At 43.1% G+C, this 15,822-nt stretch overlaps 2 protein-coding genes across 4 annotated transcripts in view; both read left to right on the top strand.

Moving 5' to 3' along the window:
* The window catches only part of ACLY (ATP citrate lyase), a 44,410-nt gene extending 40,841 nt beyond the window's left edge, over positions 1 to 3,569 (top strand). For 2 of the 3 annotated variants that reach the window (XM_027516847.1, XM_027516845.1), the window contains 4 exons: positions 1,213 to 1,326; positions 1,675 to 1,757; positions 2,016 to 2,092; positions 2,590 to 3,569. In XM_027516847.1, the coding sequence (XP_027372648.1) occupies positions 1,213 to 1,326; positions 1,675 to 1,757; positions 2,016 to 2,092; positions 2,590 to 2,684 (369 nt within the window). In that variant the 3' untranslated portion in view covers positions 2,685 to 3,569. The remainder of the gene's footprint in view (positions 1 to 1,212; positions 1,327 to 1,674; positions 1,758 to 2,015; positions 2,093 to 2,589) is intronic. The other variant, XM_027516846.1, reaches the window with a different exon arrangement.
* Positions 3,570 to 4,925: 1,356 nt separating this feature from the next.
* On the top strand, positions 4,926 to 15,702 carry KLHL11 (kelch like family member 11). Its single transcript, XM_027516848.1, has 2 exons — positions 4,926 to 5,567; positions 10,151 to 15,702. The coding sequence occupies exons 1-2, from the start codon at positions 5,023 to 5,025 to the stop codon at positions 11,730 to 11,732; spliced, it is 2,127 nt and encodes a 708-aa protein (XP_027372649.1). The 5' UTR covers positions 4,926 to 5,022; the 3' UTR covers positions 11,733 to 15,702.
* The last annotated feature ends 120 nt before the right edge of the window (positions 15,703 to 15,822 follow it).

Below are 15,822 nucleotides of genomic sequence, written 5' to 3'. Positions count from 1 at the left end.
GTTTAGAAATCAAAGGGAACAAGAGAAGAAGTGGCAGCTGCTTGCGGCCCCACAGGGACAGTTCAGGGTCCATGGCTCTACCACTCCAGAAACCTCAGGGAGTTAGTCACTCTGCTGGCCTAAGTGGGGGGTATGACTCGGATTAATACAAGAGGATCCTGCATTCATCCCGGCATCCCCACGCTGGGCCAGGGCAGAGTAAGTCCAGAGGTGGCTGGATGGCAAAGACTGAGCCAGAGACAGTGGTTTCTGCTGAGGGACATTCCATCTGGGCCTACAGAACTTAGGCCAGCCACCCCCAGCTCCCAGGCAGACGGTGCTCGCACAGCACAGGGCACCTTGCCTAGCCAGCGTCGCACCTGTGCTGCCATGCTCAGTCTTTGGGTGCCTTCCTTCCTGGAGACCATCCTGGCCTTGGGTGTCTTGGCCAAGGGAGGAGGTCACTGTGGTATTGGGACTTGGCACCCAGTCCGTCTCACTCCCCTGCTGATGGGACCGCCTAGTATGGGCCTCTGAACCGAGAGTTCATCTACACTCATTGCAGGTCCAGAAGGTTTCTTGGAATTTCAGGGGTGCTTTGCTGCCCCACTGCCAACATGTGCTTACTTAGTTAAAAACTAAGAACTTTGTAGAACTTGGTTACATCTTGACTAGGTTGCCGATGAGCAGTGTGGCTGGTGGCTAGAACCTCAGACTTCCCGTTGGAAGGTGTGTGCTGCTTTTGGGTTTTTTTTTTGTTTGTTTGTTGTTTGATTTGGTTTTGGCTGTGCTGCTCGGCCTGAGATTTTAGTTCCTCAACTGGGGATTGAACCTGGGCCCCCGGCAGTGAAAGTGCAGAGTTCTAACTGCTGGACCGCCAGGGAAGTCCTGTGCCCTGCTGCTTGACCCTGTAGGATCCATGGCTAATTTATCCAACATCTCCACATCTCAGGTGGTTTTGAGGCTCAAATATGAGAGGACATCAGAAACCTTAAACCTCACAGCAGTGCATATGACACGTACAGCTATGTCTACCTGTGACACAAGCAAGAACACGTCTTTTTTTTTTGGCCTGTGTCATGTGAGGTCTTAGTTCTTCCACCAGGGCTCAAACCCATGCCCCTTGCAGTGGAAGTATGGTGTCTTAACCACTGGACAACCAGGGAAGTCCCAGGAACATGTCTTTTAACAGCTGTGTCAGAGTGGTTCCTCTAACTTTGGATCACTTCCTAGATCAACAACCCAGACATGCGCGTGCAGATTCTCAAAGATTATGTCAGACAACACTTCCCTGCCACCCCACTGCTCGACTACGCACTGGAAGTAGAGAAGATTACCACTTCCAAGGTAAAAGAAAATGTTTCTAATTCCCAAATCAGGGTTTTGGGTGAATTTCTTGGAGAAAATGACTGCCAAGTCACAGTCTGATTGTGCAGCTAAAATCGAACCGGGTTTTCTGAAAGATTTTTGTTTCTGTTGCTTAACTAAGTTGACACATAGTGTCAATGAGAGTCCTCTGCTAGACCTTAGAAATCAAGGCAGTCTCTCCTGTAAACTGGCAAGTGTTGGTGGGAGGTTTTTAAATAGCAGTCAGGAATTCATAGTAGTAGTTTTAGTAGTAATAGTGGAACATCATGCAGAACAAAAATTAGTAATAATGACAAATGCGTTGAATTTTTTTTTTTGCCTTCCCAGAAACCAAACCTTATCCTGAATGTGGACGGTTTAATCGGAGTTGCATTTGTAGACATGCTTAGACACTGCGGGTCCTTCACTCGGTGAGCTTGCAGCTATTTTCTTCCTCTTAACCTTTATTGATTTTTCTTGGTGATTCCTCCCAACTCCCAAGAGCAATGCACGTTCATTAGAGAGCATTAAGAAATGCCTCTATGCCTACCACCCAGAACACCCTCCCTTTACTAATTAGAGTCCAAAGAGAGCTAGCGTCTCATTCCTGGGCAGAAATTATAGTGTCTGTGGGGAGGAGGGCAGTCATGTGAGCCATTTGAAAACTACAAGTGAATTGTGTGTTTCAGGGAGGAAGCTGATGAATATATTGACATTGGAGCCCTCAACGGCATCTTTGTGCTGGGAAGGAGCATGGGCTTCATTGGTAAGTTGGTAGTAAGAGTTCTGTTTGGTTTCGGTTTTTTGTTTGTTTTACCCCATGGTTCAGGTATACCCCTTGCCTATGTGGCCAGTTTCTTTTTCTTTTTTTGGCTGTCCTGCACAGCTTGCAAGATCTTAGTTCCTCAAGCTGGGTCAAATCTGGGTCCTAACCACTGGACCACCAGGGAATTCCCCAGGCCAGTTTCTCTCAGCGAGATGTCACACTGTCTTGATCATTGTTGCTAATTCTTCCTTTGTTTAACTTCCGCTTTGTCTTTGTTCCTTTTTTCTTGGAAATGAGTTTGATTGTTAGCCTAGGAAAATAGAATGAAATCCAACAGGTCCTTTTACCAACTCAAACATCTACCTGTGGCATGGATCTAGATGTACTTCCTCATTTTTTGTGTGTATTAGTAAGATTTCCCTTCCTTATCTTCTCTCCCTCACCAAAATTCAACCCTCACCAGCTCTTAACAAAAAGATGTGTTTGCTCTATTTTAGGACACTATCTTGATCAGAAGAGGCTGAAGCAGGGGCTCTACCGTCACCCATGGGATGATATTTCATATGTTCTTCCGGAACACATGAGCATGTAACAGAGCCAGGAACCCTATTACAATAAAGTGATGACGAGAACTCTTCCCCTGGGAAATAGCCACAGACATCTGGCACTGGAGCTTGCTTAAAGGATGGGCCTCGAGTATAAACAGCCCCCAGTGTACAGACATTGAAGACCAACACCCACAGGCTAACACTGTTCAGTCTACACAAAGAAGCTTAATATTTTTTTTTATAAGCATAGAAATAAGAACCCAGCCAATACTTGTGACATTTGCTCTGCTACCTGCTATATTTATTATATGGAAGCATCTAAGCACTGTCAGGATAGTGTTCTTCCTCATTGGAGGGTGTTACAATGTTGCTTTCTTTTATTTTTTCCATTAGCTTAAAAAAAAAAACAAAAAGTTTTCCCTTGAAGGAAGGGAATGACACTTTTAAGACCTCAAGATACTTTCCATTTAAAGGACCCCTACCCTTAATATCTTATTTTTTCCCTTTTCTTCCTCATATAACTTGAAAAGCATTGTATTAATCTGATTTTTTTTTTAGGATCTTTTTGTATGTTGTGTGTTAGGAGTTTGGTATCTCCCCAAAATGTTCCCTGTTGCATACCAGTGTCTGCCTGTGTCAGGGGGAATGGGACCATTGCATCCTTAGCCATTGTTACAGAGTATGGGAAGTGGTAATTTAAAATGTAAACTTGTAACATACATATGTTTAAAGTGGAAGCGCAAAGCAAAAAGCTGTGAAATGTCTTGTGTCTTATGTTCTCTGTATTTATGCACCTGACTTTTGTCTGTTATTGACTCTTCTCCAACCAGTTTGCATCTGTAATCCATAAAGATTCCAGGCAGCTGCCACCTCAGTCTTTCCTCTGTATTATCATAGTTTGGTTTAAATAAACTATATAGTAACACTGACTGCCATCTCATGTCATCCATATATTTTCATCTGCATTCCTTTGAAATGTACTTACTAAGTTTTACTACATGCAGTTTTAAAATGTTCATCCATGGACTTTGCTGATGGTACAGTAGATGGGTATCCGCCTGCCAGTGCAGGAGACACAGGTTCAATCCCTGGTCTGGGAAGATTCCACATGCTGAGGAGCAACTAAAGCCCATGCACTATACCTACTGAATCCACACTCTAGAGCCTATGAGCCACAACTTCTGAGCCTGAGTGCCTGGAGCCTGTGTTCCGCAACAAGAGAAGCCACTACAATGAGAAGCCCATGCATGGCAAAGAAGAATAGCCCCCGCTGCAACTAGGGAAGGCCCAAGTGCAGCAACAAAGATAGCTCGCAATCAAAAATAAATAAAATCTTAAAAAAAAAAAAGTTCACACATCTCTTAAAAAAGAATCAAGGGAATTCCCAATCTCATTGCCGGCAGCCCTGGGTTCCATCCCTGGTCCAGGAACTAAGATCCAGCATGCCACCAGGTGCAGACAGATAAACAGATTTTAAAAAGACACTATCTTTAAAATAAACCCCAGTATCTTCTCCCATGAAATTGTGCCTCCCATTTCTCAGTGAATGGAAACCAAAGGTTTACTTAGATACTCAAGCTAAACACCTGGAAGGCATCCTTTCCTTCACTTCTCTGGTTGGCAAGTCCTGTTGATTTATCCTTTAAATAACTCTCTGATCTGTCCATATGGGGTCTGCTAACTTAGTGCCCCTAGTTCTACTTTTGACTCCTTACAGCCCACCAGAGATATTTTTAAAGGTGCATCTGATTAAGCCATTCCCTTGCCTGAAGCCTCTAAGTGGCTTTTATTCATCTTTTAAACAAGTATGTATGGAACAGTAATTGTGGACCAAGCACTACGTAAAAATACCTGATGGTTAAATACCTCATTTAACCTTCACAGCGATCTGCCAAGTTAGACAGTATCCCGTTTTTAAAAGAAAAATTAGTTCAAAGACAGTAAGTTACTTGCTCACCCTCATCCACTTAACTGGGGCTCAGTCTCAAGTCTTTCTTTTTTCCATTTTTACTCCAAGGCCATTCTAAACCTTTAAATAAAAATCCAACGGTGCCACTCAAGACACTAATAGGTGAGGGTCCAAGGTGGCTTTTGTTTCACAAAACGACCACGAAGAACACGCTGCTCTCTAGGAGAAGGAAAGAGCCATCGTCCCCATGGGCATGTGGATGGCCGGCCTCCGGGGAAGACAGTCATAACGGGAGCACAACAGTTGCCCCTTACCAAAGACGGACGCCTTAGGACAGGCGCGGCGGCGCGTGCGCAGACCCAGCGGCGGCCGGCTCCGCCCCGCGCCCACTCTTTATTCCCAGAATCCCTCTGTGTCGCACCAGAACGGCAGAATCGTTCGGGGACTGAGGAGTCGGGCGCGGCGGCGTCAAGATGGCGGCTGCGGCTGTGGCGGCGGCGGCAGCGGCGGCCGCGGCAGCATCTCTGCAGGTGCTGGAGATGGAGAGCATGGAGACAGCCGCAGCCGGCTCCGCGGGGCTAGCCGCCGAAGTCAGAGGTAGCGGCACGGTGGACTTCGGGCCTGGGCCTGGTTTGTCTGCAATGGAGGCGAGCGGGGGCGACCCGGGCCCGGAGGCCGAGGATTTCGAGTGCAGCTCTCACTGCTCGGAGCTGTCGTGGAGGCAGAACGAACAGCGGCGCCAGGGCCTCTTCTGCGACATCACCTTGTGCTTCGGCGGTGCGGGAGGCCGAGAGTTCCGGGCCCACCGCTCGGTGCTGGCCGCCGCCACCGAGTACTTCACGCCCCTGCTCTCGGGTCAGTTCTCCGAGTCCCGCTCCGGCCGGGTGGAAATGCGCAAATGGAGCTCCGAGCCCGGGCCGGAACCCGACACGGTGGAAGCCGTTATCGAATACATGTACACCGGGCGCATCCGCGTCAGCACGGGCAGTGTGCACGAGGTGCTGGAGTTGGCCGACAGGTAGGGGACGCAGGCGGGATTCGGAGCGCGGGGGTGGAGATGCTCGCCGACCGCGGGCGGCATCCAGGGAGGGCGCGGGAAAAGGCGTGGAGGGCAGTGCCCTGGGTAGGCTCGAGTGAGCCATAACGAAATGCATTCGTTTGATACTTACTGAGCGCCTGCTGTGTGTTGTGGGGCCGCCACTGCGCTGGGCACAGAGGGTGCAGCCGGCCAGTCAGGCAAGGGGTCGTGTCTCCAGGTGAAGAGACAAAGGCAATGAAAAAGTCCGCTTTTAATGAGTACAGTGTTGACATTTTAAAAGGATAGTAATTGCGTAAAGACCTTTCTCAGGAGGTGACATTTAAACCGACCTTTAAATGGCAAGGGAATCCTGGCCATGCAAAGATGGGGAATGACCACTCCTGGCAGATAGCGCAAAGGCCCCGCATCTCGTTTGGCTTAGAGAAGAAGTAAAAAAGGAAATTCAATGATCTAGGAGGTGAAGGGGAGAAGGGTGTGTGAAATGTTTTGGATAAAGGAGTTTGGATTTACAAGGTGATGTGAAGCTGGCTAAGGAAATGATTTGACTGAAATATTTTTAAGATGATTCTGCTACTGTGGAAAATGGGTTTTAGAGGGCCCAGATGGATATTCCAGAAACTATTTAGGAAGCAGGTGAATGCAGTTTGGAGATGGGGAGGAGCCTTTTGGGGCAGTATTCTATGTGTATATTTGTTATTTGAACGACTATCTCCTGAGTCAACCCCTGGGTTCTGAGCATCTGGGGATTCAGCAGTGAACAAAATAGACAAAAGTCCCTTTCTGCATTGCACTTCCATAAGTAGATGGACGGCAAATAAAACAGCATGTTGGATGATTGCTCTAGCTATTTTGAAAAATAAAGGATGGCGGGTCATATAGAAAATGTTAATGTAAAGAAGCTGTTTTCTAAACTGAATAGATAGAGAAATCCTCCTGAAGAAAAAGACATTTGCAAAGAATTGAAAGAGGTGTGGTTAAGAGTGTTTCAGGTAGGGGACGTCTCAGGTGCAAAGACCCTGAGATGGAGCTTCTCTGGAGGCTGCTGCTGCTAAGTCGCTTCAGTCTTCAGAATAGCAAAAGGCCAGGGTGGCTGGATCAGAGGGATGCAGGGCAAGAGAAGTAGGAGAGGCTTGAGGGTGGTAATGGGGATGGATCCAGATCCCACAGGGCTGTGTCAGCCTGTGGGAGGACTTGGGCTCCTACTCTGAGTAACATGGGAAGGTTTAAGGTAGAGTAATGATGCATTCTGATTTGCAGAATTCTGCTGTGTTGAGAAAAAGTGGGGAAGGGGCTGCAAGGGCAGAAGCAGAGAGACAAGCAGGTTGTTACAGAGGTGGTAGAGGCTTGGACTGAGGAGGGAGAAGTAAAAGTGATGAGAAATGCTTTGATTCTAGATGCATTTTGAAGGCAGAGGAGAGAAATTTGCCAGTGGATTTGATGTGAGGGATGAGGGAAAAGACTGCAGGTTTTTTGACCCATTGGAAAGATGGAGTTATTATTAAGATGTGAAAAAGTTCAGGAAAGTGTTTGGGAGGAAGTGTTGGTTTTTGGTCCAGGAAATGTCTTCTACTGGATGTCTAATAGGACATTGGATGGAGGAGCATTGGGAGCTAGAGATTGGGAGGAAATTAGCATATAGATGGTAATTAAAGCTTTGGGACTGGATAAAATTACCTAGGAAGAGAGTGTAGATAGAAAAGAGAAACCGAAGGACAGAGCTCTGGGGTTCTCCAGAATGTTAAAGAGACACCAGCAGAGCACCTGATCCCATGGAAGGCTAGAGTGTGTCAAGGAGGGAGTAGCCAATCATGTCAACTCCGTCACTTGTAAGTAGTCATTGGATTTGGTGATAATAGAGGTCATTGATGGCACTGACAAGAGCCATCTAAGTCTGACCATTGGGACTTCTCTGGTGGTCCAGTGGCTAAAATGCTGCACTTCCAATGCAGGGGGCCCAGGTTCTATCCCTGGTCTGGGACCTAGATCCCACATGCCCCAACTAAAAGATAATCTCAAGCAGCCAAATAATACAGTATCTTTAAAAAAATAGTATTTAAGAAATAGTCTGTCAAGAGAATCAGAAAAATGATACTCATGGACCTGTGTGAGGAGTCATCCAGGGAGGTCTTTTTCCCTCTGTAAGCTGGGAGATGGGCTTCCCAGGTGACTCAGTGGTAAAGAATCTGCCTGCTAGTGCAGGAGGTGCAGGAGACCTGGGTTCAATCCCTGGGTCGGGAACATCTCTGGAGGAGGAAATGGCAGCCCACTCCAATATTCTTGTCTGGAAAATTCCATGTAGCCTGGCAGGCTACAGTCCATGGGGTCGCAAAAGAGTCGGGGACTCAACTGAGTGACTAAGCACGTACACACACAACCTGAGAGATCCTGGAGCGTGTTTGTGTGCTGATGAAAATGAATCCGTGGAAGAGGAGAAATTGATGTTATAAGGACCAGAGTCTTTGAAACCAAGAAGGGATAGAATCCATATTAAAAGTGGAGAAGTTGGACTAGGAAGGCAGAGTATAGGGTACAGCTGTAGGCAGACAGATTGAATAGTGGGAGGGAATTCTCTGGTGGTCCAGGGATTAGGACTCATGGCTTTCACTGCTGGGACCCAGGTTGAAGCCCTGGTTGAAGAACTAAGATCTTCCAAGCCTCTTGATGTGGCTGGGGGAAAAAAAAAAAAAGGATTGGATAATGGGAAAATGAAGGTTTTGCCTGATTGCTTCTGTTTTCTCAAAGCATGATACTGGGTTATCTATTTGAGGGTGGGGTGGAATGTGGCAGGTGTATGTGTGCAAGGGGTGGCTTGTTGAATGCAGATGGATAGAGAAGGGTCATCGCACTCACTCCAGCTCTGTTTTCTTCTGTCATGTGAGCTTGTGTTCTTTCAGATTTACCCCTCCTTTACTGGAGACTTGAGTGAGGAGAGGAGAGAACACCCCCAGACAATTTACTTAAAACTTCTCTCCATAGGTCAGTTGCTGAGTAGCCACTTTGTGTTTGACACTATGCCCTGCAACCATCACAGCCAGTCCTACCCATCAGCTTTGAGGCAGGATTCCTTTACAACCCCTCCTCCCCCATATAGTCTGTCTGTTGATCATACCTACCTTGCAGGGCACATACACTGTAAAGCAATAATAGGAAGTGCCCAGCATGATCCCTGTCACGTGACACATGCCTAGTATACGACAGGCAGCTATTGTTTTCTTAGAGCAGTGTTTCCAAACACCTGTCCAAGGAAATATGTGTTGGCTTACTGGAACACCTGCCAAAAATCACAAGTAGAAGGTGGGGAAGCACAAGAAAGAGTGATCCTGGCACCCAGGCATATTTGAGAGCCACTAGAGCTCTTAACTACTCTGCCTTGTCTTTGTCTTGTAGCTGAGATGGTATGCTCCCTGAAGAGGGTAAAGGGAGCCTGTCTTGAAATTCATCTTCATATCACAAGTCAGTCAGTTATTAAGCACAATAATCATAGTAGCAAGTAGTTACTGAAGTGAGAGAGGCCTGGACTGACTGGTGAAGTCATTCTTAAATTGTTTATGTTCTCTGTCCTGGAGATGTAATCCTTAGTGTGTGCGCTAAATCCCTGCAGTTGTGTCCAACTCTGTGACCCTATGGACTCTTAGCCCTCTAGGCTCCTCCGTCCATGGGATTCTCCAGGCAAGTATACTGGAGTGGGTTGCCATGCCCTTACTCCTTAGCATTAGCCTCAAATTGGCCACCCTTAGGGCTTTAATTCTGCCAGATTAATTTATGTGAGCCAACAACATCTAGTCAGCTACATGCCAAACCGCTTTTCTTTTTAATGTGGACGGGCCTACACATTTTCTGTTGTTTTATTTCTTGGCTTCTTCAGATCTTAGAGTTTGCCTTGCCACTCCTGCTTTAATGAGAACCCAGCTCAGGACAAAACTCCTGAGCACCACCCCTGCCCCTACCCCTGGGTTACTCAGGGAGAAAGCTCTGGTGATGAGAAGATTAAAACCTCTGACACAAAGCCTGCACTGCCGTTCCCTCTGAAATCCGACCAGACAGCCTCCCAGGAGTCACAGTTTTTATACCATGTAGTTGATGCTTAAGGAAATCTCTTCATTGAGACCCAGCCTCATCTAAGAAGAGACTGGTTGCTAGCTAGGGACTTGGGCAGGATGGCACAGACAAGTTTGGATTGAGGTTTGCCTCTGCCAAGGGTAAATTACAGTGGAAACAGAGTGTAGGACTGTTGTTCTTTATTAAAGGATATTTTCTGAAATACCTTACATAATCAAAAACTCCATTTTGTGTGTGTATCACAAAATTTTGTATAATATATAATTACATATAAACTACCTAATGTAAATAAAATATATAAAGATGATTTTTACATATGCTTTTAAACATACTTTCCCACACAATCCTGTTTAATTTGGGAGGATTTGCTTGCTTTTTTCAAGTGTTGTGAATGAAGTGAGATGAAACTTATATTTCAGTTTGTATAATTTAGATGTTCTCAAAGAGCATTTTCAAAGTATGCACATTTGAAAATTAATCCTTCCTCTTTTTCTTGGTTTTAGGTTCCTATTAATTCGTTTAAAAGAGTTTTGTGGAGAATTTCTCAAGAAAAAGCTTCATCTCTCTAATTGTGTGGCCATTCATAGCTTAGCTCACATGTATACCCTAAGCCAGCTTGCTCTGAAAGCGGCAGATATGATACGGAGAAACTTCCACAAAGTAATTCAGGATGAGGAATTTTATACTTTACCTTTCCACCTCATCCGAGATTGGCTTTCGGACTTGGAGATCACAGTTGATTCCGAAGAGGTTCTGTTCGAAACAGTTTTGAAGTGGGTTCAGAGAAATGCTGAGGAGAGAGAGAGATACTTTGAAGAACTTTTTAAATTGCTCAGATTGTCCCAGATGAAACCTACTTACCTTACTCGTCATGTCAAACCAGAGAGGCTGGTGGCCAATAATGAAGTTTGCGTCAAGTTGGTGGCCGATGCAGTGGAGAGGCACGCTCTGAGAGCTGAGAACATACAGTCTGGCACATTCCAGCATCCTGCTTCTCATGTCTCATTATTACCTCGCTACGGGCAAAACATGGACGTGATCATGGTTATTGGAGGCGTGTCAGAAGGAGGGGACTATTTAAGTGAATGTGTGGGATATTTTGTCGATGAGGACAGATGGGTAAACCTACCCCATATCCATAATCACCTTGATGGACATGCCGTTGCAGTAACAGAATCCTACGTGTATGTTGCTGGGTCGATGGAACCAGGGTTCGCTAAAACTGTGGAAAGGTATAATCCAAATTTGAATACCTGGGAACATGTTTGTAGTCTGATGACAAGGAAGCATTCTTTTGGGCTAACAGAAGTCAAGGGGAAGCTATACAGCATTGGAGGACATGGCAACTTCAGTCCCGGTTTTAAAGATGTGACTGTTTATAATCCCGAGCTAGATAAATGGCACAACTTGGAATCAGCACCAAAGATTCTTCGGGATGTGAAAGCGCTCGCCATTGAAGACCGGTTTGTGTACATTGCTGCCCGCACTCCTGTGGACCGGGACACTGAAGATGGATTAAAGGCTGTCATTACTTGCTATGACACAGAGACTCGACAGTGGCAAGATGTGGAATCTTTGCCGCTTATTGACAATTACTGCTTTTTCCAAATGTCTGTGGTCAACTCAAACTTTTATCAGACAGCCTCATGCTGCCCCAAGAGTTATTCTTTAGAAAATGAAGAAGCGATACGAAAAATCGCCAACCAGGTTTCCGATGAGATCCTTGAAAGTTTACCCCCGGAAGTCCTAAGCATTGAAGGAGCGGCCATTTGCTATTACAAAGATGACGTTTTCATTATTGGAGGCTGGAAAAACAGTGATGATATTGACAAACAGTATAGGAAAGAAGCCTACCGATACTGTGCTGAGAGAAAGCGGTGGATGCTTCTTCCTCCCATGCCACAACCCCGTTGTCGAGCCACTGCCTGCCACGTGAGAATCCCATACCGGTACTTGCATGGCACTCAGAGATATCCTATGCCTCAAAACTTAATGTGGCAGAAGGACAGGATCAGACAGATGCAAGAAATACATCGACATGCCCTAAACATGCGGCGAGTGCCAAGCTCTCAGATAGAATGCTAGGTTCTTTGATGCATGCAGCTTAAAACAGACCTTTTCATGAGGCCGAAGATACCCAGACTGTTACTTGAAAATGTAGGTCAATAACTGATTTTCTACATGAATGGATTATCACCCCATATAAAGGAAATACAGTTAAAAACTGAAGAATGGGAAAATCAATTCAGTACGTGGTAATTTTTGTTAGTTTGCAGTCTTTATCTGTTGTTGGTTTGTGTGTATGTTGGCAAAATAAGATCTTATTAAAGATAAATGGAAAACCAGGTGTAGTTACTTGGTTGTTCTTCTGCCAACAGTTTATAACTTCTTTGTTTTAGGGACTTATGTTTTGAACATGCTTTAAGCACCGATTTTATTTGCACATGTATTTTGATAATCTTTTTCATTTTTTTTCCTGAATGGTTGGTTTTGACAAGATCAGAATACATGCATTGAGCCCTCATCTATAGGAGGAATGTGCAATAGTGAGATTGAAGTCTGAAGGAAAAAGCACAATGTTTTAGCAAGATGATTTCACAATGTTTGCATCGCTATTTTGTTGTCTTTGTTTATCTTGAAATACTATCTTGTTTATTTCTAGAAGACATGACTGATGAGAAATTTGTGATTGGCATTTGTGGAATATTTTTCATTTCTTTAGCATCTCTGTTGTAAACTTCACGCCATCACTTTGAGATAATGGTGGTTAGCAAGAGTAGTGATCTTTAGCTGATGAATTGATTACAGAGGAAGTTATATCTTTGAAATTTGTTTCTCTAAGCAGAAAAATATTACTAGTCTAGAGTAAGGAATCAAAGGCATTGAAAAATTTTAAAACGCTTTTTTCAGGAGATATTTGAAGATAAGTTACTGAGTGTAAATAATGCCGATGACAATCGACACTCAACACCTTTAGTTTTAAATTTTACTCTAATGCATATTATATGGAATCCTCATCATTCCTTTCTAAAACAAACTTTTCAAAATAGGAAGGAAGGAAGTAACAGTTTAGGGAAATGTTGCTAAAGAGAAGCCTTATTATTTCTCAACCTGGATTATTATAATATTTTGTCCATTTGCCCTAGACCTTCATTGAAACTTTGCCTGAGCCTAGACTACAACATTTGGGCACATAATTACGGCTCTTAAAAATTGATCTCTGTGGTTATCTTTTATTTATTCTAATGCATTCTTCTGATCTCACCTGTGCCCAGGCAGTATGCAAATTATCACATAGGTTGACCTTTAGCGTTCAGTTAATGTAGGAAACTCCTGCTCTAGTGGTTTGAAGTGTGGGGTCCAGTATACTTTTCTTGTTTCTTTCAGAATGTTTCTACCTTCTTGGACATTCTGGAATACTATTCTAGAAGGTAAATTCCAAGTGCAGTGATTTTTTTCCCCCCAGTTAGTTCATTATAGTTCTTAGCAGTTGGATCAAACATCAAAAGAAAAAGTACAATCAGGAATTTTGGCTCTCAGTGTGCTGTAGGACTATTAATGCTTAGCCCTTGGACTCTATACTAAGAAATTATCTGAAATTTCTAAATTGGTATCCTTGCCTAAGAACATTTTTTTAAAATGTGTTGGAAATCTACTTTAAATACATTTAATTTAGTCCAGGGTAGGGATGGGAAACTGCAAGTCTATTTCTATATGAGGATATATTATCCTACCCCATCTCTACCATTTCCTTAATTTCCATTTATTTTTAGCTATTTTAATAAAAGTTATTAGATTCTGAGAATTGCTGATTAGTTGTGAGAGGTCTGTGCAAGACAGAAAAGCTCATTAAATGGCTTTCTCATTTCTCTCTGATAGACTATATTAGCAAACTTCCTTTTCTTGATGGTGTTAAATAATTTAGTAGCTCACTAAGGTACCAGTTTCTTTCCAGGAGGGTGTGATGTCAGGTTTTTTTAATTGCCTTTTTTTTTTTGAGGTCTCAGAGATGTCTTCTGAGATAGTCATTACCAAGTTACTTGTAGGGTTGTCTTTTTTTCACATGATGTAGCAGAAGCCATAACTCATAAGATTTAGGTATAATCTGGTTTTGAAAGCGTGATTGAAACTGTTGTTTTTTAACTCGGCAGGCAGCCTAGGCCATGGCTGGAAAGAGAGGGTAAGTCCTTCCTTGCATGATCATGTGTGCAGGGTTCCTGACCACTGAATTCCTAATTTTCATATTTGAATTCACATGTGTGATTTCACATCGATAACTTGTGTTTCTAAAATATCCTAACTAACTTGTTAATAAGGAAGGAAACCAGATTTGCTTAAATCTGTTCAAGGCTGACATTCTGAAATTTTAAACTAGAAATAACATCCCTCAGCATTTGGAAAGGTTCTGATTATGATGACCAGCCTGCAATGGCTCTTTGGGAAAGAAATTTCCTTTTTAATGAAAACTGAAGATTGCATTTGACAACTTAAGCAGTTAAAAATACAGCTTTAACAAGGCAGCTTAACATGTATTTAAGCAAACCTTTTTTGTTGTTGTTGCTTTTGTTTTGTAGAAGGAAAAGAGGGGAATTGACTATATCAAAAAGTAAGAACTGTATATAACTTTAAGTGAGGCTGCTTAGATCTTGGAATGGATACCCTTTGAGTATACCCACCCCACCATGGTTTAAAAAAAGAAAAAAAGCCCGGTGTACATATTGAGAATGTCAGTCATGAGCTTAGTGTTTAAGTAATACCTCTCACTTGCAGTTGTGAGTCTGATTTGCATGATTAGTCTTGTGTATCTTGATATACAACTTTGCTTTTGCTGTGCCAATTCAAATTATTTTGCTTTAAAAAAAAACCTAAAATTTTATGGACGTCAGTTTTGTCTTGATTACTTGGTTTTGTATAGTATTTCTGGGACCAAAAAATAAATTGAAATCTTTTTTTATGTAGAACAGAGGTTTGAAGCTGGAAAGATAATGTTTATGGCAGATTTGTGTGCTTTTGTATATTAAACTCTTCAGGCTGCCGGTAAGGCAGTTTCTAGAGCACACTTACTTTTTTCTTCTTTTATGTTTCTTGACTAGTGTAGCATGTGGTATGTTTAAATACTTCATTCTCTGCTTCATAATTCTGATATGAACACTATACTATAGGTAGACAGGTAAGCTCTTTGTACATTTCAGTTACGTGGCCTAATCAAGCATAACCAAAGGGATGTTTTTTGTACTTGTCTCAAACTAAGCCTAAAAAGGGTGTATCAGCCACATTTCACGTCTTTTCCAAATATGAAGAATTGTGAAGCAAGTCCTCTGCCAACACTAGAAAAATAGGGTGTTTACAGGTTGTCATTTAACCTTAGACTATTTGGAGAAACAATTCAGTCTCTCCTTTTTCAAATTGTTAAACATTTTGGCACAGTTTTTCACTCCAGCTTGTTACTTTCTTGAGAATAGTCCATTTTTGTTTTTATTATAATGCTTATATTATACCATCTTTTGGTCATTGGAAACAAAACAGCTCATAGCCCAGTGATGTAATACAGTGACAGTAACACAATATAGTAGTCATTTTGCTTCAAGGAGTTTAATTAGATAGCCAAATAACCGCTCTCTGTTGATTACCTTTGTTGGGCTTGTCTTACTCTATATGGCCATTACTGCGAATGTCTGACCGTGAAGCACATACAGTAGAGCACTTGTTAACTTAATCTTCAGCCTAATGCACTTGCACTCATTGAAAAGTAGTGCTTGTTGTGTGGTTGAAGATCTTACGGTCTATGTGCAAGGGCTCATTGAATTATATGTAAAATAAATACTTAGTTCAAGTTGATACAGTGAGTTTTCTGGGCTAGCAGTATTGAGCCCCTGTCTTACCACAAGTATAATCTTGACTGTCTCCCTTTAATTAAGTCAGAGATGTAGAATTTAGGACAGTCTGAGACATTACCTTGTAAAATAGCTTGTTTTATGTTCCTAAAGCTACCTTGTTCTGTGTTAGAGCTACTAATCGTCTTGATGTAAGTTTTAAATAAATGTATTTCTTTAGAGCTGACTTGCACTGTGATTTCTCCTTTTAATTATGGACCATTGAATATAATTGCTTCCTTCTTCCCCTCGTACTCCCTTCCATCATCCAACCCTTGGCTCCCTTAAGTTGAACATTTTCC

This window comes from Bos indicus x Bos taurus, chromosome 19, assembly GCF_003369695.1.
Source record: "Bos indicus x Bos taurus breed Angus x Brahman F1 hybrid chromosome 19, Bos_hybrid_MaternalHap_v2.0, whole genome shotgun sequence".
Lineage (NCBI taxonomy): Eukaryota > Metazoa > Chordata > Mammalia > Artiodactyla > Bovidae > Bos > Bos indicus x Bos taurus.
The sequence above is the reverse complement of the archived record's forward strand: the minus strand, read 5'-3'. Positions and strand labels throughout refer to the sequence as shown.